This window comes from Hippichthys cyanospilos, chromosome 1 (assembly GCF_059441005.1).
Source record: "Hippichthys cyanospilos isolate Australia breed blue-spotted pipefish chromosome 1, RoL_Hcya_1.0, whole genome shotgun sequence".
Classification (NCBI taxonomy): domain Eukaryota; kingdom Metazoa; phylum Chordata; class Actinopteri; order Syngnathiformes; family Syngnathidae; genus Hippichthys; species Hippichthys cyanospilos.
Genome location: NC_142369.1, coordinates 12,600,533 through 12,625,487, shown reverse-complemented (window position 1 = coordinate 12,625,487; position 24,955 = coordinate 12,600,533). Strand labels below are relative to the sequence as shown.

The window sequence follows — 24,955 nt, the reverse complement described above, 5'->3', positions numbered from 1 at the left end:
CGGCCTTTGGTAATATAGAAATTTGCCTTTCGCAAATAAGGTATTTAACAGAATTTGCGTATGTGCTCGTGTTTGTGTTTTTCTCCAGGGGTGCCTTTTCAGTGGTGCGTAGATGCGTGAAGCTCTGCACAGGACAGGAGTATGCGGCCAAAATCATCAACACCAAAAAGTTATCTGCCAGAGGTAAGGACTTCTCATCATGTGTTGTCAGCTTTACTACAGTATGTCAAGATATGGTGCTATGGTAATGATTACTCCTTCCAGCTTCATGATTTTACAGAAATTGTGTTTTTCATCACTTTTTGGTGATTTTTTTTTTTTCTTCTTTATGAGATTTTGGACTTGGATCATATTAGATCAAATACCTTTTTTTTTTATCAACTCCTAGTGTACTGTCATAATATGCAAATTAGAAACGTATTTGACTTTAGGTGGTGTTACCAAAACAAAGTGTCAATCAGCAATTTTTTATGCTTGTGTAAGGTTATTCCGTTCTTTCATAGTTTTGTCTAGCTTTTAAAATGACTGCGATGTGCGTTAACCTCTCTCATTAGTCAATACTGGCTTTAATCAAGTGGCCTTTTTCCACCTGCCAATAAAGAGCCTTTGTTAGTGTTGGCCGCCAAAGTTAGCAAACACCAGTACACCAGTAACCAACAAATGACGTATACCGGCTCACCTGACACTGGATTCACATCAAATAAAGAATACTTCTTTGACTTTCTTTTTTTTGCTCTCGTTGGACGCGAAGAGAGCCAGCTCAGGGAGTGTACTGGATCAATTTTTGGATCGTCCCACGTGGTGGGTTAGCGAGGCCAGAAGGCTGATTGGGACTGTGCCATCACCGCTGTGATATCACTACCACCCACCCCCTACCGCTGTGCCAGTGCAGCAAGCATCTTTTAATGGGATTTAATCCATCTCAGATTATCCCGTCGCTATTATCAGGAGGCTAACTGCTAATCTCAGGCGATCGGCTCCTTGAGGCCCCACGCGAGGTTATGCCATCGTTGCCGAGCTTTGATAAATATCGCCATGATTGATTTAAAACAAGCTAATTGAATCATCAAGAATCCCATTTATGTAACATGGCTTCATGATTGTGTACACGTGAGATTTGTTGTGCCGCTTTGCCAACTTCCTGAACAGTTTATCTGAGTTTTTATATTTTTGATTCTAAGGAATGATTTATTTGGATAAATATTTAAAAAAAACAAAACAAAAAACAAGCATACCTTTTACTCATTTGCTGCCAGTGCAGTAAAAACACGATGTAAAAAAAAAAAAAAACAAGCAGGAGTAATCATTAAGTAAAAAACATTGCATTAATTCAACTCTCCTCTGTGTTTTTTTTTTTTGTTTTTTCTGGTTAATTTTGATTTTTGTTATTCCTCTGTCAGACCACCAGAAGCTGGAGCGAGAGGCTCGCATCTGTCGCCTGCTCAAACATCCCAACATCGGTGAGAACGGACTTGTTTCCACACACGTTATGAGATAATAATTGTAACTGTGGATCAACAAATTGTATGCTTGTGTGGCTTTGCAGTTCGTCTTCATGACAGCATATCAGAGGAAGGCTTCCACTACCTGCTCTTTGACTTGTAAGTTGCATCTTTCCTCTTATGGGAGATAATGTTAAAAGGTTAACATTATTACATATACTCCATTACTGTCTCATTTCATTTACTTGTGTTTCCGCCTCAGTTTTGTCTCCTTTTAGCCTTCTCCTCATTTCTTTTTCTTCAATTTCTTCTACTTTCACCTCTTGTACCTAGTCAATTAGTTTCCTTACTATTGTCCTCTACCTTCTAGTTGCCTCGAAATCATGTCCTCTACTGTCTCCTCATTTCCTCTCTTCTTGTTTCCTGTCCTCATTTTTTCCTTTGTTTCATCTGTTTTTCATTACCTGTTTTCTCATTTCCTCTCCTATGTTTCTTCTATTCCTGTTTTCTCATTTATAGTCCTCTCATTTTCTCCACATTCTTCTATTTTTTCCTTCTGTTTTATCTTCTCACTTCACCTTCTCTTTTTTTATCATTTCCTCTTCCATCTTTTTCTCACATTTTCTTGTTCTCCCTTTTCTACATTTGTTTTCTCTTTATTTTTCTTATCTAATTTCTTCATGTTCCCCTTTTCATTTCTTCATCTCTTCCCATCTCTTCTGTTTTTGTTTGCCTTACAAATGTCATCTTATTTTCTAGTTTCTTTCCTACTTTCCTCTGATGTTTCATTCTCTCATTTATTTCCTCTTCTCATTTCCTCTCCTTGTTTCATTTTATCATTTCCTCATTTTTCCATCAATTTTCTCCTTAAAGTTTTTCTCATTTTTTTTCCTTCGGTTTTCATCTCATTTGATATTCTCTCATATCTTCTTCTTTATCTCCTCTCATTTGCTCAACTTTCCTTGTTCTCATTTCTGTACTTGTGCTTTCTCTTTATTTTTCTTGGTTTATTCTAGTTCTCCTCATTTTCATTTTGTTCTCATTTAGTGATCTCTGGTGTCTCATTCTCATTTCCTTTTCTCATTTAGAGATGGATTGTAAATGGATGGGGGAAACATTCAGATGGATGAATCTTCTCATATATTTTCTTTTTTGATGTTTTGTCATTTCCTCTTTCCGTTCTTCCTCTCAATCCTTGTCCCCTTTTTCCTGCTCTTTCCATTTTCTCTCATCCAGTTTCCACTTATTTCCTATCCTTTCATTCAGTCTTCTTATTTTCTTTTCCATTACATCTCTTCTATTTTCTGCTCTTCTTTTTTCCTTTGTTCTTCATCGTCACTCATTTCTTATCAATGTTTCCTCCTCTCCGCATTCCCTTGCAACTGTCCTCCACTCTTGTTTCCTCTCCTCCACTCTTCTTTTTCCTCTGCTCCCTCCTCATCTTTGCTACATAAACGATTACATAACTCTTTCCCATGTCCCCCCCAATACTCGTACCCACTCCCACGCCGTCCGCATCCATCTCTCTGTGTGATCCCCTTCTAGTTTCCATGGTAACTGTGTGGGTTGGAGAAGGGGATGAAGAAAAAAATCAGACACACTGTTCATGTGTGTGTTAATATGTGTGTATTAAAATATGCTTGTAATGCCATGCAGGGTGACCGGAGGTGAATTATTTGAGGACATCGTTGCCCGGGAGTACTACAGTGAGGCTGATGCCAGGTAGGAACGATGCCTTCCACACATCACTTTTTTTCCCCTGCTTCTTTACCCAGCAAACCTGTTGAGTGGATTAACTGCACCTGGACTGTGTGCATTATTGCCTCACTTGCTTCAAAATAATTTTTCATGAGTTTTAACAGAGTCCTTACCTAATGTAATGTAATGCCCTTAAGAAAAGCTACAGTCCTTGACGTTCTCTCAACATCAGGAGCTGCTGTCAACCACAGCTCACACCCAGACACTCAGTTTCATGTTACTCAACACTTAGATGTTTTTTTATGTTAAAATATTTTTACAACGTGAAAAGTGTATTTTCAAGGTTTGTCAGGTAAGCGCGGCAAGCTGTGTCTTGTATCACGCGAGCGCAGGGGGGGCGCATGGAGGCTCCACGTGGAAGGGTTGGAGCCAGAGGCGAACTCATGACCCCTGCACTGTGAGGTTGACATACTAGTCAGTCTGCCACTGTGCGGTTCCAGACTGATACAGGCATTTGATTATACAGTACATGGTAATAGTCTCTCATTGGTAAGATGGAGAAAGAGGGTAAAGCCTGTTTTTGTTCTAAGAAATGTTGCTTGCAGAATTATAGCACAATGCCAATGTTATTTGTTAGCATGCCAAAGGCCTTTGTATTGTTTGTTAGCATTAAGCTAGACACTATTATTCATATCGCAAGGCACTGCTGTAATTCCTTTACACCAAGTCCTACTTTCCTATTAGTCGGGGTGGCATCGTTTGATATATTAGGGCATAACAGAAAGAGCACACAAACGTGCAAATAATTGAGATTTTCAGCTAATGGCTGAGGATAGCTCCAACGGAAAAACAATTCAAAGATGAGTTTGTGAAGTGAAAAAAGGTGGGTGTTCCCTGTATTTTTATACAAGCCATGAAGAAATCAGCTTTACATCACATTTTGCCTTTTAATGTTTCTTTTCCTTCCGATTTCCCCAACACCTTTCTGTTTTAATCTGGAAAAAAAACCTGGACATTTCTCTAAGTTTAGGTTCGTTCCCTTGTTTTTTTCTACCCATGCTGCTTTATATATCTCCCTCCTACCATTAGGCGCTGACTCACAGGCAGACTCGACCCACTTGACAGTCGGTGGAGGTACGAGTGCGCGAATGTGACACTTAACCGTTCAAAGTCAGTGAAAGTGAAGAGTGCAAAAAGTCTGTAGAAAAAGATGGCTGCCAATTGCTGTTTATTGACTGACTCGCTTTTAGTTATCATTGCAAACATTGTAATCTGTATATTTGTTTCTGATAAGGTAAATCATGACAGAGAGAGAGAGAGAGAGCAGGGGTAAATGTGCACAGTTGATTAGTGCGCAGTCAACTTATTAAAGCCCACTTAGTGCCATTAGTCTGCTTCATTAGGTTTAATGAAGACAGACCACTCTTTCCAGTAAATATGTGTTTTATTGAGATTTGTCCCGCACCAGAGCCAGACAAGCAGCCTTACATTGCCTATACTTTATATTCAGATCTCTTATTGTAGTACAAGTTTCAACTTGGGCTGGAATGGGCTGGAAAGTCATTGCTTTCAGAGTCACGGTCTCATGATCTGAACTGCATACTGCACACAATCTTGCTCACCACATTCATCGTACAGAACTAAAGTAAAAAACAGTTTTTAGAATGAATCATTAAGATATTCTTGTTCTATTTGGCTTTTTGTGTATGATTTGAAGGAATAAATCGCTCGTGCATAGATGAGGAAATCATTTTAGAACGCCTTTACATTCAAGTAACCAATGGGCATATTGCAGTGACAATCTCACGGATGGCGGAAAGGGGGCGGTACACAGACGACTGACAGACCAGCAAAAAAATGTAAAATGCCCACATCTGCTAATATCCTAAAATGTTGATGCAGAGGTAACACAATAAAAACATAAAAAAAAGACAAATATCCAAAAACACATTTAAAATCTCTGATTGTAAACTCAAACAGGCTAACTCATGACAATGCGAACATCTGAAACTCGAACATCTGAAATCCCATAATCCCTTACGGCGAACATCACAAAACCCAAACACCTGAGCACCCAAACATTCAGAAACAAAAATGCTTGTACTCATGCAAGCATTAACAAACAAAAAAAAACATAACCAGCTTCTACAGCTTGTTATTGATCGAGTATATGTTCTTTTGTGTTTACTTTTTTTTTTTCCACCTTTTTGAATCAAATGTCATCTTTTAGTGTGGCAGCTGAGCACCCCCCAGCTTCCATCTTCTTAATGTCAGTCATCAAGGCCAGTTCCCTTCCCGCCACCCACCCTCTCCCTTGGAGACCAGCGGGAAGTGGGACTTTAATTAGCGGTGATAATTAGTCTGAATCACACACTGCACTCGCACAAACATACACACACACACATACACACACACACACACTCTCACACACACACACACACACACACTCAAGTCAAACCTATAACTGTTCTCCATCACACCTTGTCAGAATCTCTTCTCAATGTTTGACACACTTAAGTCTGCGCTAGGAGTTTTTATTTTTTTCTCCACTAGGGGGTACATTATTCTTGGAATTCTTATTTTCGAGCCATTTTGGCTGTGTTGCGTGAATATAGGTCAAATCTGCCCAACAGATGGCACTACTTCTCCCATTCTAAACATGCTGCGACATTTCACAACTTGTAACCCCTCTAAGTGTAAACAAAGTTATTTGGTTATTCATTCAGTTAGTTGACTGCCAAAGCTAGTAGTTTTGAAAAACAGTGGTTGCCAAGCAAAGCCAGCTGTTACTGTACATATTTAACAGTAATAACGTCATCATTCAAGACAAAAAAAAAACGAACCAGATGTAAATTTATAAAATTATATAGACTTTTAAAAAAAATATTATTTCATCAATAGAGATGGACTGAAATTTAAATGTTTGTCCGAAATCGAAATCTGAAAATGAGAAACTCTAGGTTGAATACTAAACACAGAATATACACCATACAAAAAAGCTATGGGTCCCAACAGGAATGTTTTGAGTCCCCAAAATTGCGCAATAAAAATGACAACGTAGTCCAACCCGTGGATTCCACTCACTGCGTTGCGTCTCCGCTCCGCTGCACTCCGCCACCGCGGCGACGCCGCACATCCTGCTTACTACATGCGTCTCCGCTCCACTGTGCCGCGCCTCATAGTCCGTAGTAGGTCAAACTGGCACTATTTAAAAAAAAAAAAGTTCTCTAGACTGCCATGAACTAACTAAGCTCCATTTATGGGAAGTTTGTGTGGATAACATTTCATTGCATGCTTCATTTACAATGACAGAGTACATACAGTATTCATTTGAATTTTTAAGTGAATTGATAGAATTGATATTTATTAAGTTTCGATTTGTAAGGACTATGTCTTTTCCCACAAAAACAACGTATGGACAACTGCTACTCTTTGATGCTAGCTGTAAATTGTATAACTTTCATAATTTGAAATACAATGAAACAAAAATGAAGTGCATATCTATCACTAAAAAAGGTAGAATAAGATACATTGCCTTTTCACAGGAAATTGTAGTTCCAAAATATGTGGAAAAACTGTTACCCAAATGAAAATAATATTTGTCACTACATTTATGACAAACAAGATATGAAAATAAGCTTTTTTAAGTGAGCAGCTAAATTAAGCGTATGGACATAGCATGAAACATGTACAACTGCGAACAAATCGGGAGCATTATCAGTCACAGTTGTAACATATTATTAGTATAGACAATACTTTCAGTCACTTTGTTGCCTGTTAGGACTGAAAGAGTAATAATAAAGACATGACTGAACGCTATTGCTTGTCGTTCTTGATCTATTTAGTGATCTATTTAGTATTTATTTGTGAAAATGCACTTTTAATGCTGACACAATCAGCAGATATGTGGCGTTCCAAACCCTTCGTTAGTGGCGTGGTGAAACGTTGCTCTCACATTCACCTGTAAAAATAGGAGGAGGTGGTCTTTGAAGGAACCCTCAAAAAAATGGTCAAAATCACACAAAGAGGGCCACTTCAGTCCAAAGTAGCAGACCCTGTGTTTTTCGGGCATGGCTTCTTCAGACTCTTTTGTTTAGTCATGGAAGACATACTCACATCATTTTGTGTTGCGAAATGAAACTGCCATTGAGGACTGATTCCAAATATCCATCCATCCATTTTCTACAGCTGCTTATCCTCACAAGGGTCGCATGCTTGCTGGTGCCTATCCCAGTGGGCAGGGGACACCCTCAACTGGTTACCAGCCATTTGCAGGGCACACAGTCGATCAACCATTCGCTCACCCAATCACGCCTAAGGACTAATCAGAATGTCCAAAACACCTGCTATGCTAGTTTTTGGAGTGTGGGAAGAATCCAGAGTGCCCTGAGAGAACCCACGCGGGCTCGGGGAGAACATGCAAACTTAACACAGGAAGGCCGGACTGAGGTGGATTTGTACCCGGGTCCCTGAATTGTGAGGCGGATACCCTAACCTCTCTCTCTCTCTCTCTCTCTCTCTCTCTCGCTCTCTCTCTCTCTCTCTCTATATATATATATATATATATATATATATATATATATATATATATATATATATATATATATATATGTGTATATATATATATGTGTGTGATATATATATATATATATATATATATATATATATATATATATATATACACACATATATAGATCGATAGATAGATAGATTGCAAGGCATTCTAGATAGAGAGAGGGAGCTTTTTTTTTTTTTTTTTTTTTTGCTAAAATCGTCCAAATCAAGTACCTCATATTGTTTATTATGATATGCCTTTTAAATAGGATGCATAAGAGCGGGGATGTGCAATGGGAACATTTCTAGACTGGTCCTTGTTAAAAATTGGAGATTGGTGCATGTTGTCACACACACACACACACACGTACAGCTCGCTCAGTCCTCCCACTCACTAGACACTCTGTGGGTGTGAATACTGCAGGCTGCGTGTCTCTGAGCGCCTGCTATTAGTCACATATTCTGCACATTACACTCGCTCATTGCACCTTGTCCACATGCGCACACACACACACAAGCACGCATACACGTATCTCTTTCCGTGTAGCACTGGAAAAATAGCCTGGCACCATTTCTCCGCGTCCTCTGTGAATCACTTTCATTCGATACATAAGCGTTCCATTTAGCTTGCGTCCTCAAATAGCTTCCTCTGCTCTAATAGATGCCGTACTTCAATGAATGGTAGCGTGTTGCCCACTTGAGCAACTAAACACCCAACTTTCAATGTAACAGATTTTTATTTTTTTTTTACCTCTAACTGGTACAGTTTGGTACAGTGTGCTACACATGGATGAAATAGGCTGCTTTTAACCATAAAAACTTTTTTTTTCTGTAGGTCTACTCTTGATTGATTTCAATTTATAAAAGAATTATATAGGGTGCCCCTGAGCCAAAATGAACACAGCCACAGACATAGCCTCTTGAGATTTTTTTGTGGGTCTCTATATATATATGCCCACCAAATTTCATGTTGCAAGGTGAAACTGGCTTTGGGGTCCGAATTTAAAATTGAATTCCAGACATTGGCTACTGAACAGAAAACCCAAATTGTAAAATTCTTGTGTCTTTTCTAACATGGGTTGTCGACTTTTTGTGTGTATATATGTGTGTGTGTGTGGGGGGGGGGGGGGGGGGGGGGTGTTCATTATAGACATACCAACCACATGTTATGATGCTTGGTGAAACTGGCTTTGTAGAAGAGATTTTCTAACAACTCACTCTCGTTTTGAGCTTGCTGTCATCAATTTGTCGGTAGACCTTTCGAAAGGACACAAGGGATTGGAATTTATGGCTCTCACCTTTACAATAATGTCAGTTTGTCCTCGACAATAAATTCTGCGGTAGGTAGACACACAGATCTAGATGGATCGATAGGCAGACAGTCCAAAAGACTGGATTCCATCTCAGGCGCAGCGTGCAGTAATCACATGCCTGGCCTAGCTTTAGTTTACACCCAGTATCACATCCACAACAGTTTGTGTGTATGTGTGCTGTGCGTGCGTGTGTGTGTGCATGCGTGTGTATATCAGTCTACATCTCGCACAGCTGGATTCACCCAGGCTATCTACAGACCTATATACGACATATACATCGTTGAGACATCGGCTTATTTTATCATAGGATGTCATTTTTAACAAGAGGGGCAGAAATGTGTTTGTGTTGTTTTCCATAAACAGTAATACCTGATTGAATGAATATATAGTAGGTATACAATGTTAATGACAAAGCTCAAAATACTTTTTTGCTGTTTTTGCATTTAGCCACTGCATCCAGCAGATTCTGGAGGCCGTACTTCACTGCCATCAAATGGGCGTTGTGCACCGCGACTTGAAGGTAAATAGCGCTAAGTCCATGGTGATTTTTCGGGAAATATTTGGTGCTGGACCCACCGGTATCTGTGTCCCCTTGTTGTTGGGTACGACAAGGACTGGGCAAATATGTATACTAAATACATTAACAACTAAAATGCATATGGACAATAGTTTACTTTAGTAATGAAATAATAAGTTACAAATTAATATGTAAATAAAAAGATTTCTAATTAAGTCCACTGCATATGTTTAGTAAAATACTGTAATAAATAAAATTCACAAATTAAAAACCTGTATTATTATTTTCCAAACGTTTAATTTTTTAAATCATTAAAAAAAATCATTATAAATAACTACCCCAGTTATTTATTAAAGAAAATAAACCAATAATGTGTATCTATAAATTGACTTTATTAATTAAATTGCAAAACAGCAGCAATTAATACCGCCCACTGAATAGACCCCCATCTCTAGTAAATAACCCCCTCCCACGCCTGTGACGATTTTTGACAATTTAGTCAAACAGAAGTAAAGAGTGACTTTTGATAGTCCCTCATTTGAGACAGTCCTATTCTTGTTGGGAGAAAAAAATGTCAGCCATGTCAAGAGAGAGACAGTAGGAGTGCCAAGTGGGGATAGAAGCCCATTATTAGCGTCTCTTCTGACAGAGAATAATGAGATGCGCTACATTATCTGGGCCACCAAGATTGAGCCTCTACAGCAACGGCACACCACGTCAGGCTGAAGGCGTATGGTCTGGGGGACAAAGTGAAATGTGTCAGCTCTTTAAATAGCATCCATCTTTGTGTTTTGTGTCTCCTATGTTCATGTGCAAACCCTCAAGCCAGAGAACCTGCTCCTGGCCAGCAAATGCAAGAACGCGGCAGTGAAGCTGGCCGACTTTGGCTTGGCCATTGAGGTGCAGGGGGACCAGCAGGCTTGGTTTGGTAGGTAGACAAAATAGATAAGGCAACAGCCTTAACGACACTGAAAAGGTACATTGCACATTATTCAACATTATACAGTGTAAATGTGCCTATATCTATATATAGCTCTATATCGTGGTTGAATAGGAATACAGTAAGCGTAATATCAATAGCAAAACAAACTCCTCTTTTAAGTGGTAGTGCACCCATGTGGAAGACACAGCAGCAACTGATACAAAAAACAGCACATTCTTCTAATTTTAGTTGCAAGGCACCATTTTGGGAAGAGTGAATGAAGTGTGTGGAATGTTGTTGCTAGCTTTGTACGGGTTTAACATCACAAAAAGCTGTACATGACGTTTTGCATTGTTTCCTTCTGTTTTTCTCCGCAGGCTTCGCTGGCACACCAGGGTACCTGTCCCCTGAGGTTCTGAGGAAGGAGGCATATGGCAAACCTGTGGACATCTGGGCCTGTGGTGAGGTCGACTTAACATGGATACTCTTGTTTACATGATAACACATCATCTTTTCGCGTACAATAAAGTGTGTGCGTGTGTCAGGGGTGATCCTGTACATCCTGCTGGTGGGTTACCCTCCTTTTTGGGATGAGGACCAGCACAAGCTGTACCAGCAGATCAAGGCCGGGGCCTACGATGTGAGAGCCCTTCCCCAAATTCCTCCTTTTGCTTCATTTGTTAATTCTCATTTTCTTTCTTTCACCTTGCTTCCTTTTTATTTCCTCATCTTATCACTGTTTTCCACTGCTGTGAAGGCCAACTTCAAAATAAAAGTAATACGGCCGCTGCGCTGAGGTCCATGTATTATTTGGTGTGTTTATTTTGAAGTTGGCCTTGGTACCACGCAGTTGGCGTGTAATATGATGTTGTTGGCTCTTCCTTGGCAGTGTGCATTCGGTGTAGTTACACTGAAGCTGACAGGGAGTGGATTTCTTTTTTTTTTTTTTTAAAGATAAATTTTGGGATATTTTATATCGTTTCTGAATCATAGAATATGAGAATCCTTATTCCTTTTTAAATTTATTTTTTTGGGAGGGGGGACACCTGGTAGGTACAGTAGATTCACAGGCAAGTAAATGGGTAGTTATGAAATTATATTGGAAGGTGCGTAGTTAAGTATGTAGGCAGGTTGGTAAGGAAGGCAATGAGTAGGGCATTAGTTGGGTTGGATATTAATTACTAGGTAATGGGTAGTCAGGCAAGCATGAAGGTGGGTGAGTAGGTAGATGGTAGCTGGGTAAGTTCTGTAAGTATGTTGGTAGGTAAGGTGGTAGGTTGGAAATTAGGTCATTTGAAAGTGGATGTACAGATACGAAAGAAGATGGGTGGGTTTGGTAGGGAGGTACATTACACATACAACAAAGGAAATGGGTTGGTAGGTCAATAAGTAAGTAGGAAAAGTGAATGGATGAGGTGGGTAGTTAGTAAAAGTCATTGAACCCCCCTCCCCCAATTTCCTCTCTGTGGCTTCCTCTCTTCTATTTCCTCTACTTTGTTGTTCTCATGTTTCCACTCACTTCCTCTGGTCTGGCTTCCTCTCCTTTCTCACTTCCCAGCTGTGTTTCTTTTTTTGGCGGCCTTTACGTAACTCAGCACTCTCATTCATATTTTAGGGGGTGGAAGCCTCCCCTCGGGCCACTTTTTTAACTGCGTGCCAACTACTTGAGCAGCATTACGTACAGACATCTAACCTGAACCCAGACACATTACTTAACATGAGATCACTTCTTCCAGTGCTAAAAAAAAAACCCAAAACAAGAAGTTGATGTAAAATGATTGTTTATTTTTCTCACATCTTCAACTCCCGTGCATCTGGTGGCCTTTTAGTTCCCTTCTCCAGAGTGGGACACCGTAACTCCAGAAGCCAAAAACCTGATCAACCAAATGCTGACCATCAACCCGGCCAAGAGGATCACTGCTCAGGAGGCCCTCAAGCACCCGTGGGTCTGCGTAAGTGTTGCATACAACATCGTGGGTCACGTCATCATCTTAAACCATGCTAGGCTGTAACTGTGTTATTTTTCTATAGCAACGGTCCACAGTGGCTTCCATGATGCACAGACAGGAAACGGTGGAGTGCCTGAAGAAGTTCAATGCCAGGAGAAAACTCAAGGTATGTCGGCTTTTAGCAAGACTTTTCTTTTTCTCTCTCTCTCTCTCTCTCTCTCTCTCTCTCTCTCTCTATTTATATATATATATATATATATATATATATATAATATATATATATATATATATATATATAATATGAACTGCGACTCCAAATCCATTGCATGTACATGACATTTGTTTTATAACGGTTTTAAAGAAGTATTAAGTATAAATCTCCTTGAACCGCTATTTGATGTTGTTTCCCACCCAGGGAGCCATCCTCACCACCATGCTGGTCTCTCGGAATTTCTCCGGTAAGTCACCTCCTCACACAAGTGAGTCACTGCCTTTTTCACTTGAAGAGCCGTGCATGAGCTCTACTTATACTAAGAAGCAGATTACACTTTGGCTTTGAGAGAATCATGTCACCATTTTGGAGGACAAACCCATATCTTGCCTCAATATTGTCGCTCGGAATGCGACAATGGCAAAATGTCGACATGCTCCTCAGCAAACATACGTTGACGCACAAGTGCTGTTTTTTTTTTTTTTATGTTCGTGTCAAACCGCTTCTGGTGACTCTTTCCCATACAGATGAGGGAAAAACATGTCTGTATTTAAACGTTTTATTGCTGTTAAATTTTGAATGAATATCATGTTGACTGAGATTTTTGCCTCCTTGTAACCTTCATTTTTACAGCTTGCTTGAATGGCTATGACTATGACTATGACTATGGCTATGACTATGGCTTCTGTCTCGTTATTTGTGTGGATATACAATATCTCACAATATGCTTATGCAATACCTTTAAATCATGTTTAATGGGGCAGCACTAAAGAAATGCCTTGGTTTTTGTGTTCTGGAAATTGTGGAAATTGTGGAAATTGTGGAAATATGGAAACCAAACCATATGAAATCCCAATCAATATTTCTCATAGGAAATAATTGAAACCTCATTCATCTGTTCCAGACATCCAATTATATTAACAAAACAGACATTTCATAGACCAGTAGTTTTTTCACTTGTTTTTTTTTTCCAATGGCCTACGCCTTGTGAAATATTTTTTTTTTCCGCTAAGTACCACCTACACAGAACGAATCATTTTTGAATGGGATAACAAAAAAGACTTACAACAGAGTGCTGTGCCATCTGTGTCTGATTTAGTAAAACTTGAAACTGCATTTTTTTTTTAGTATCATCACTAGATGTCTTTTATTCTGTCTGATTTTTGTCAAGATGTGTTACCTCGATGTTGCCGAACCTACTTGGGAGGGTTGTTATTGCTCGCTTTGAAAATGAAAGCAAGCATTAAAAAAAAATACTCGCCGCATGTTGAACCCTCATTACATAACTTACAAAATGTTACAGATAAGCACATATTGATTCCAGAAAATAACTTACAAGGGTCAAATGTTAGACACAAAAGAATTGCATGAAAGCCAAGGTTCTGATGTTGCCAGTGTCTGTGTAACAGTGTAAATTAAAAGTCAAGGCAAAATAACTCAACACAGCCATTCATGTCAAAATCACTGCAAAAGTGAATGTTTCTTTTTCTTTCTTCTTTTCCATATTTCACTGAATTCTCAACAATGGCAGCTCATGGCAAATTTAAGAAAATTGTGAGATACTGTATCTTTGCTAGAAGGCAAAATAGTAATGACATTTTTTTGTGGGGATTATTGTTGACTGCTCTGGTTTATAACAGCCAAATGTTCCGAAAATAAGACCCAGTATTTGTCTTGGTTTGGGTTATTCGTGTGCCACTTCTGCCTCTCTGCTTTTTTTCTTCTTCTTCGCTCTCGACCACGTTTCTCTTTGCCTTCCCCAGGAAGTGTCTCTCCTTCATACCTGTCAGGTGGCTCAGAGAGAGAGAATGAAAAATCTGTTTAAAAACAATACTTCTTTTCACAATTTAAAACCGTTCCGAAGTGCCTTATAAAGTCTGGTAGTAGACCCAAGCTAATGGCAAGTGCTGCATTGTTGCCATGATAACAGAACGGTGACGCTAGGACGTTGTGACTAGGCGAGTTGCCTCTAATTGAGTGTGCGGGTAAAAAAAAAAAAAAAAAAGGCCTGTAAAAAGAATAAGAGCATGTCAGGTAGCACTTCTGTGTTCTAGATCTGAGCATGAGGCACAATCATGTTGTGTTCTATGTAAAAAGAAAAAAAAAGTTTAAATGTAAAATATTGCCATTGCATAATTTACAACCAAAAGAATGTTGATCCGTAACACTGAAAAAATTGAATAAAGATTTGAACAGTTAAAAATGGATGCGATGGCTGCTTTCAAAAGAGAAGCTGCACTTCAATATGTCAAAATGACCGAAATGGAGTTAGCCCACTCGATTTCTCAGTAGCTCAACCTAGCCCAAATCTTTTTTTTTTCGTGAAGAAAGCTGGGCAACGTCTCGCTCTCTGAGAGTTTGAACCTGACAGACATTGTCTCATATGTCACTAACGTTGTCGCCAGCTTTGTGATGGGACGTTCAACTCCACTTTGTGATGGGACGTTCAACACTCTTTGCCCTCCCGCTTCCTGTCGTGCTCATTTCCTTCCTCGCCACATAATCCTCTCTTTCCCACCTGTGTGCGTGCGTGCCTGGTCGGGTGTGGACAGTGGGCAGCAGGCAGACCACCGCTCCGGCCTCTGTGGTTCCGGTCTCGGTCACCGCGGGTACCGCCGCGGGGCTGGTGGAACAAGGTAGCGCACGGCGGCACGACCCGTGGGCATGCCGCCTCCTTGCCTCCGCCCCTTTTACTCTGTGTCCTCTTTTATTTTTTTCCCTTCTCAGTCTCAGCATGGGAGCTCAGAGCATGATGGCTGACCATGTCGACCTTTGCATTTGCATTTTTAGCAGGCCTTCCATCTTGTTCATTTTAGTAGTCATTTTTGAACATTCCTCCGGTCATTCTTTTATTAATTAGATATTATTATAATTATACTTTAATAATGTGTTTGCCAGTTATATTATAGCTTTTTAGCTGTATTTTTATTTTACTCAAATAAATTCACAATTCTAATCAGATTTTTAAATGTATTCTTGTTTCTTATATGTTTAGTTTAATTTATTAGAAATATTTAATGTATTCTTATTTATGTGTTTAGATTTTTGTTTTTAAATTATGTATATAAATTATTTCCCTTTGACAAGGCGGCTCGGTGGAAGAGTGGTTAGCACTTCCGCTTCACAGTTCAGGGTCCCAAGTTCAAATCAATCTTGCCTGTGTTGAGTTTGCATGTTTTCTCGAGGCACTCCGGCTTCCTCCCCAAAAAACAGGTATATTTATTAAAAAAAATAGGTTACTTACAATGAATGCAAAATTTTACCCATAATCAATCATGTACATTTTTACCCAAGCATCCTCAACCATTTGATGCCAAGCTCTGCCTACGCTCTGCCCAAACGGCGTAGGCTTATATGGTGAAGTAAGAACCCGCCCAAAATGACTGCTGTAATGCAAAAAAGCCGACTTCCTGTTCATTGATACTTGCAGTATTACATGCGTCTTGCTATGATAGGAATATTTGCCCTATTTCATTTTTATCAATGAAACTGGTGTCCGGAGAAGAGTTTTTTTTCTAGCCTTTCAGAATTTCAGTACATTTTCACCCAGATACGCGTCATAAAAGCAATTATCATAACTATAAATACCATCAATTTCATGTTCAGCAGATTTTATTGATTCTTTTTATACCAAATCAGCCTCTCTAGTCTCAAAGTTTCGGAAAGCTTTGGATGGAAGGCCGGGCGGGCTACGTATCATCTCCTGACTTCATGTGTGCTAAAACCGTCATCCTCATCATTATCATTACACTTGCCTCACAGCATGGCTTGCACCCATGCAGAGTGCTTTCTCCTCCTCCTGTCCTCTATTTTCTCTTCCCTCCATCCTTGTCCCTTTTATATTCTATCACCTGTATCATTTCCTCTTCTTCTTCTCTTCTTTTCTCCCTCCATTATTATTCCTTTTCTCTTTTTCGCTCTCCTCTGGCTAACAAAAGGATGCTGGGTTTTAAGGAAGGAATTTCCCGGGAGATGGTGGGGGTGAATGCTGCATGGAATGGGTGGTGGAGGCATGATGTTGATGGTGAGGGAGGGACTGCAAAGGGGTTTGTGGTGCATGTCAGCACTGTTGAAGATGCGAGGCTGGGCTGGTTCTTACTAAGATGACAAATAAAGATCCCAGGGAGAGATACGGTATACAGTTGCCGTGGCGATATGCCATACATATAAACTTTGCATACTTTTTTTTGCGTCGAAATTAATGCACCGAGCCTCGACTTCTTTTCCACCTTTCCACATGTAATCAAAGTGTGACAGTCCTTTGTAGTTTCACTCAACATTATATAACTTTTTCTCACACTTCTTTGGCACTAGAACCTTCAATGACCGACTGTAGCTTGACCATCTTTGTTTTTGAACCAGAAAGACACCACCAGTGTAAACAAACGGCTGTATATAACAGTCCAGCGTACCAAAGCAGCGACTCTGTCCTTGTTTCCACGAAGCCCCGTCGGGACCCTCTCCACAGCAGCCCCCTCCCTGCTCGCCTCTTTGAGGTCCAATCAAACATTTATAGTGGGCTGCCTCCCCCTATCAGACTCACCAGGAGCCACCGTCTTGCATATTCACACTCACAAATAGAATCAGCGTCTACTCAGACGCGTGGCCTAGAAAAAGCTCCCCTACTTGCGCATACACATGTGGATCCCCTCTGATCCACGCCCATCCTCGCCTCTAGTGGTGCGAATGCTGAACTGATGATCTTTTTGTTTTTTGTTTTAATCTCTTCCTCCTGTCTTTCTTCTTGCTTCATGTGTAATTTGTGCAAAGGTAAGGAGAAAACCTTGGCTTCCCCAGGCCACACCTCTGCTGGTTTTTGTTTTTTTTTTCTCTGCAGCTTTTGCCTTGTAGCAGCCTTGGAATACAAGATTACACTCTTAATATTATTTTTTCCTCTCAGGTTAAGGCAGTGATTCTGAACCACTGTGCTGCGGAAAATCATCCATTTTTTCTTAATTGGTTTGAAAATGTTTTTATTTACTACAAATAATGTCGTTTTGTTGATTTATATATGACTGAGGTATAGTCACGGACAGAACAATAAATGCACTTCCACTACATGGCAGAATGCCCCTTTGACCTGTTGTCATTCAATCAATTTGTGAAAAAATTGAAACAGGGTCATCACTATTTCAGTATACAGTGCTGCCTTAAGATCCGAGTCTAATTGATCCCGTGAGACTTGCCTCTCAAATCATCTTTCTCCATTGAAATGAATAGAGATGCCAATAATGCATTATTCAAACTCCTTTTTTTAATAGCCCTCTATAACTTGATACCTTATGAATAAATAGAACTTGACATTTATATAGTTCCCTTCGTTTTCCTTTTCAAAATGGACATTGTGCTTCTTAGTCTTGTGATTTTGCCTTGGCCACCTGGTGGCATGGGAAATTAACGAGATACACAATGGAGACAGTCGCAATCTTTTACCAAGAAACTATAATAGTATTAGGTGTTCTTTGCTGAAGAAAAAGAATATATGCCTGAGAGTATTGTGAATTGTGTGCATTGATCCTCTGTTCAAATATTTGTGGGTTAAAGCGTTTCAACACAACCACATAAATCACATTGTTTTTAGCCTGCCTGTGGTGCTTTGCATTGTTTGCTAGTATTAAACAATCAAACTCAGATGGGTGTTATAAATGCACAATGTATAATTATAATTATGAGAGGTCACCATTAATCGAACGCATTTTTGTCTTAGTGGCTGAGAGACCTATTTCTTAATGTCAATCCATTTACTTGATGGATTGTGGGGAAAATCTAAAGTCACTATTCTTTTATTTGAATGGGGTGGTAGAATCTGCCTGTTAGTATTTTTAACTTCTGTTTCACCCCTTTCTAATTATAGATGGGAACTTCATGCAGAATTAAAGCTTCTTCTTTTTTAAAAATGAAACGTTTGAATGGCTTCGTGGTTGTAAATTAATATATGTAAGAGGCAAAGAGAGAAGGGGAAAAAAAGAGTATCATAAATAGCAGGCTTTTATGTAACACGACCGGCTGCTGCTGACGTGATTGTGTGTGATTGGACTTGAAAATGCACTCAGAACCTTTCAAAAAAGAAAAAGACAAGTAAAAAGGTCACAGGAAATGAGCTCAGAAAAATGACAATCAGGGTTTCAGAGACAGTCTTAGTTATTGTATGAGTAGACCCACAAATATTACTTACAGTAAGAAGGCAACGTACAGGAAACCTGTATTTTGATGTAAAGCAGCCATTTTGTTCCTTTTGTCCTTTAACACAGGTCTGGCAAAACTCACACAATACAAATTCGTGAGACGATTGTTTTTAAAATTTCAGCCGCTGAAGCAAATTTCACTTGGCAATGAAATTTGGCCAACATAGCTATAGAAGTAGGCCCACAAAAATATATATATAACTGAAAAGACACAGGATGTCTGCCATTTTGGTTTGATATTATGTTTCTAGCCTTATTTTGGTTGTAATGGATCAAACAACAGGTATGACAACAAAACAAAAAATAACTTAGTTTTGTAAACAAAGCAAAGTAAATAAAATATTTTTTGGAATGCAGTATAAGACACACCAGATTATAGGCACCAACAAAAATTTAACAAAAGTTATTTTAGTCATGAATAGGCCATACCTGACTATAAACCGAATGTTCTTTCAGAGATCTATGCAGAAAGATAGTACTAGGAAGTTGTTTACATGTTCTCTTTTTTTTTCTTTTTTACTTTTTTCAAACTGCCTGGTTGCAGCAACATCATGCCTTCAACACAGACTGAACATGTCTGTGCATGCTTTGAAATAAAAGCAGCACCAACATTCCTTCAACACAGATTGAACATACCTGCATGTTAAGAATTAAGAGCAGTTGCAACATATTTTTGACATAACACAGACACACCTGCATTATTAGAATACTTCACCAGCACAACAGTAACACACCTAATTGCATTTACGAGTGGAAAGTGCCCCCTGGTGGCCAGTATATTAGCGGTTGAGAAAAAATTTTGAGCGTTGAAAATAAAACTGAGGGAGCGAAAACAGATTTTGAGAGCAGGAAAAAAGTTATTGAAAAGAACTTACTCGCTCAAAATTCCTTTTTGCTCGCTCGCAATAGCATTCTCGCGTTCAACATCTCGCTCTCGCTCGCGATACTCCTCCCTCCCTCGCTCAACATCGCGTTTGCTCAACATCGAGCTCTCGCTCGCTCGAGTCGTCCTCTGTGCTCGCACAGTTCTGCTCACGCGTTACGTTTGTGCCACAAAACCAGCTGTCAATCAAAGTGCTGTCAATCAAAGTGCTTTTACAAACTCTGATTGGCTGGTTTTGTGGCACAAACATAACTTCTGAGAAGAACTGAGAGAGCGTAGAGGACGACAGGAGATATCTGCCATTTTGCTTTGATGTGACACTTTTTGCCTCATTTTTGTCAATTCTGTGGCCTTTCAATTATTTGGAAAATTCAGCAACCGGCATATTCAGCAATCCAGTGCCCACTTGGCATAGCTGCATAAAAACTTGATGGGCATGTCTATCATGAGTAGACCCTAAAAAAATTCTCAAGGATCTTTGCATTGAAAGACACAGGAAGCCAACATTTTGGTTGTAGGTAGCGATTTTGGGGTCATTCTATACATTTTCAGGGATCTTTTAAAGACTGATTCTTCCTAGAGATTCTGTTCAATTGTAACCAAATTTGAACCATGTATGTATACCAGCCAAGTGAACAATGCTAAATAAGAATTGCTATGATGATACTATTTTAATCTTTTGTGCTCTGTGCTACGAAGTTATTGCATGGTGTTCTTTGGGAGTAGGCATGAGTTTGATAGCATTTGTGGGTTCGCTCATTGTATGCATTGTTTGTTCTCACAGCAGCCAAGACTTTGCTGAACAAGAAGGCCGACGTCAAGGTAAGAGGTCCCCACTCGCTTCTTTCTCCTTTTACTGATTTCTAATCCTTCCTCCTGTATTATTTTGTCCTTGTAGAGTAATCCCCCGCTATTTAATAGGCACTGCGGCGAATATGAAAAATATGATCAATTGGCACCTTCTTAAAAATATTTAGAATTACCTATATCCAGGGGTGCGCATAACTTTTTACGTGGGTTACTCACATTAGTACCAGTGCATAGTGTTTAGCATGCATCCTTTCTTTCATTAAAAATTCTTCAATGTCATTAGTTTTCATTTTGGTTATTTTTATTAAACGTGAAAAAATATGATTACACTATTGAATAGACAAAAAAATATATACATATATATATATATATATATATATATATATATATATATATATATATATATATATATATATATATATATATATAACTAAAAGATTTGCAAGTCAGACATTTACAAAATGCAAAGTAAGAAAACCATAAGTCCCACTCACATGCCTGAAAAGGAGTGGGAAGAAGTACAACTTATTTATTCCCAACCCCTTTTAACAACTACAAAATACCCTAGCCAAAAATCATATTGCCCCACTTATCCCAACAAAACACAAAATCATGTTCCACGTTCTGCTCGCTGAACACTTGACATACACCTCCACAATGTTAATACGTGCTCAACAGAGACATTTAATTCTCAGTGTCGCTCCCACTGTCTGTGTGCACTCAGTGACGTTGTGTTATTCAAGCCTGCGTCCTCGAAGAGTTTCATAAGGCCATTGGTTTGCACGGTTTGTTCAGGGCCCAGTTTAATCAATCCAAGAATGGCTGAGGTAAATTTTCCTTCGCAGTAGAGTGACAACGTAAACGATCTCCTTCACACTCTTACAAGAAGTATATGAAGGCCCTGACAGGCAGTCCAAGCCACTCTGTAAACAAACAAATATCCTCAGAATAGGATAAGCGCATGCTTAGCTTTATGAAAGTCGAGGAGAAAACGATCAGACAGAGCCAACTAGCAACTAGCTTCTCAATCAGCTTGTTTGTTAGCCATAGTTTGCGCTATGTTCACATGGTCTTTTCATACTTTTCAAATAAAGGGTGACTGAAAATATTCAACCCTGTATCAAACGCACCGGTTTTGTCTGCTAGATGAGGCCATAAGCGGTAAATCTTTCACTACATTTAAGTGTGCTTTAAGCGACGGCGCATCTTGGAGCCACTTTTAAGGGGGGAAAAAAGTTCAGCTCAGGCTCGGTTGTTGTCATGGGTGAAAGTTAGGGAGGGTAGGCAAACGTGCTAAGTGAAGCAAGCGACATTACTCACCTGCGTACCACTTATGTGCGTGCCTGTGTATATCAATAGTTTCAATTATGTATATGCCGATCATAGCATTCAAAAAGCCCTCAAAAATGTACTTCCTTGACTTCCTGTAACAACATATGCTAAACCTAGCTCCTCCTTCCAATGGTTACATCTCAGATGCACTTCAAGATACTTCCTGGATGCAGCTATTGTTCTATTTTTCTAATTCAACACGGTTTTATTGTCATCTAGTAGTATTTCAGAGAGCCCCAAAAAACACACATACTATTTTTGAGATTTTTAAATGTATTATTATATCCAGGTCAACATTACTAGATTTTACAAAGTTGAATTAAAAGTGAATAAAAAAAAAACATTGGCACCTTCAGAGAGTTACACCAATGAATAATAATAATAATTAAAAAACAATAATAATAAAAAAACTCAATTCCTTTGTTGAGAAACAGGACACTATTTTAAACACAAAATCAAATTGAATGTAATTCAGTTTTTGATTTGGTCTATAACATCCATCACCAATTCAGCAAAAATGTTGAACATTGTACAGTATAGAAGTAAAAGTAAAAAAAAAAAAAAAACACACAGACTGTCAGTCTGCTGAGGCCTACAGGAATAGTAAAATATTTAGTATTCAGATGTTAAAATTCTGAGGGTTTGGACAATATTAAGTTAATTTCTTACACATTAACTGACTCAGAATAGTTGTCGATTAATTTGGTAATCAATTAGTTTTTGAATGATCTTTTAATTGATGCACCATTGGGATATAAGGTGCTCCAGGGTATAAAGCATATTACTCCACATTTAGATAAACAATAATTTTAACTTTAGTCAACTTCACTTCAAGGCACACCTAATCATAAGGCGTCCTTTTAATTTAAGAGAAAATTAAACAATTTTACGTGTACTTTGTGGTCCCAAAAGTTTGGGATATAGAAAGGTTCCAAATGAAAGAAAAAAGCAAAACTGTGACTTGTGAATATGCTGGGGATTACGTCACATACGTTCATGTGACTGATTGTGAGTTGATGTCAGAACCTCCGTTATCTTTGATTGCCACCATTATCAAACGCCATCATCTGTCAATGTCTCCATTCTGCTTATCCCATCTGCTCTTGAACCCTCAATTCTCCCACCAAGACCTCCACACCGCCCACGTGTGTGTGTGTGTGTGTGTGTGTGTGTGTTTGCGTGTGTGTGTGTATATATGTGTGTCGAACGCAACCGGGCTTCCAGGAATAGCTGCCAGTCTGGACCCTGGAAACTCAGACACCAAAAATAGATGCAATGGTCGCCTAGCAACAGGCTCCTTTTCATGCTCCCATCCTTCTATTTCTTTGCTTCTTTTTTCTTCTGTCGTTCTTCCAAACTTCTGCCATGAAACTTCCAATTTTTTTTCTTTTTCTCCACCTCTTCATGGCTTTATCAATTTAGCCTCCGTTTAGTTTTGACATGTCAAGGTGTTTTTTTTTTTTTTTCTGAGGCAGGTGAAGTTTCATTCTGTCTCCTTTTGGGTTGAAGTACTGTCTGTGTTCTTGCTGCCATTTCATGGGTTACTTTATATTTCATTCCCTCCATGCTTTTTTTTTTTATCACTACCATCAATCCATCCCTCCATGCATCCATTGGTCAATAAATCCATCCATCCATCGTTTGGCCCGAGGACAGAAACGCAAGTCCAGCTCGACTGTGCAGTATATGGTGAGCATGCTGTTTATGCTCATTTTTTTCCCTCTTCTTTGCTTTTATAGCGGAAATCAAGTCTCCTTCACAAATTGTACAAAATGATAAATTGTTCTGAAAAGCTATCATTTACCACAATGTCCCTTCCTCACAGCGTAGAACGAGAATTGTAAATCAGTGCATGCACTGTGGGAATTATTGGAAAAAAAAAAAAACACCACAACCACTATATTGAAGCTACAAGCAAACATGACCAATATGGACGCCTGAAACCAAAATAGCTGAGATCCTGTTCATAGTCGGGCATGGTTCTTTGAGACTTTCCTGTGTGTCCTTTCATAATAGACATATCTAACCAATTTCGTGTTGATGGGTTAAAATAGTCAGGGGCTTATTTTTCAAAATTCCCATGTACTCTCATATACCCTGTTTTCACTATGACTCATCAAAATAATTACTTGGCACCAAACTCCACTCACTTTAGCTGTCACCACCAAAAAAAGTTTGGCAGTTAAATGATGGTCATCTGTCAAGTTTACCTGCTTCTGATTAGTGCTCATTTGGATGAATGTTATCCAGTTGTAGGAGTTGTTCAAAATATGAGCTTTGAGTCAGTTATGCAGAAATTGTTGCTAAAACCAAAACGGCCAACTCCTTGTTCAATTCATGAGTCAAGCAAGGCATGAGTCATTCAGACTTTTTCATGCATCCTGTTTTGATAATGTCTACCCAATTTAATGTAAAATGATAAAAACAATTATTTCAGGATCTTGTTCATCCAAATATAAGTTCTGAAATATACCCAAAATGGACACTTCAATAATAGCTAGATTTTTTTCATATGCTCTGTTGTGACTTGTCCACCCGTTTTCTTGTCGATGCGTGAAGCTGTTTTTGGTGGATGACTTTTTAACTAACTTTGAATTTGTGTTGCGAACCCCTAAAATTCATAAATGTGGAGTTTTTGAGTTTAGTGAGGCCCTCACAAAGTGAATAAATTGTGGTGCTCAGGCCATATAAATGCACAAAAAAGTACATGACCTTAGGTAATAGTGAAGGTGATTTGATGCCAGCTTGCTTGTCTTTTCCAGACTCCATGCCGCTTTAATTCTTCCCATTTCTTTTCCATTCATTTGATGGTGCTTTGCTTTCCACTTCCACCTTGGAACATCTACGATCACTACATTATTCATATTTGACTTCTCCATGACCTCATAATGACAACTGCTAAATATACATAAATGTTTGTTGTACGTTTTGTGTCGGTACTTTTGTATGTATATGTGTGTGTGTGTGTGTGTGTGTGTGTGTGTGTGTGTGTGTGTGTGTGTTGTGATGTAAATGTATATGGGCCCAGCAGGAACATACTGGATTTCAGGATTACCAATAGCATAATACTGAAACCTTTGAAGACTGTCTCAATAGTCAGTGCTCTCATACACATGACTGAATATTTTCAAACACACTA

At 39.1% G+C, this 24,955-nt stretch overlaps 1 protein-coding gene across 20 annotated transcripts in view; it reads left to right on the top strand.

Moving 5' to 3' along the window:
* The window catches only part of camk2b1 (calcium/calmodulin-dependent protein kinase (CaM kinase) II beta 1), a 42,733-nt gene that overhangs the window by 2,027 nt on the left and 15,751 nt on the right, over positions 1–24,955 (top strand). For 4 of the 20 annotated variants that reach the window (XM_088418511.1, XM_088418485.1, XM_088418467.1 and 1 more), the window contains exons 2-14: positions 89–183; positions 1,401–1,460; positions 1,547–1,601; positions 3,099–3,164; positions 9,455–9,527; positions 10,350–10,452; positions 10,824–10,907; positions 10,992–11,086; positions 12,276–12,398; positions 12,478–12,561; positions 12,811–12,853; positions 15,159–15,242; positions 20,462–20,496. In XM_088418511.1, coding sequence (XP_088274637.1) covers positions 89–183; positions 1,401–1,460; positions 1,547–1,601; positions 3,099–3,164; positions 9,455–9,527; positions 10,350–10,452; positions 10,824–10,907; positions 10,992–11,086; positions 12,276–12,398; positions 12,478–12,561; positions 12,811–12,853; positions 15,159–15,242; positions 20,462–20,496 — 1,000 coding nt within the window. Of the gene's footprint in view, positions 1–88; positions 184–1,400; positions 1,461–1,546; positions 1,602–3,098; positions 3,165–9,454; positions 9,528–10,349; positions 10,453–10,823; positions 10,908–10,991; positions 11,087–12,275; positions 12,399–12,477; positions 12,562–12,810; positions 12,854–15,158; positions 15,243–20,458; positions 20,497–23,472; positions 23,506–24,955 lie in introns of all 20 variants that reach the window. The other 16 variants (XM_088418554.1, XM_088418536.1, XM_088418495.1 and 13 more) reach the window with 7 other exon arrangements.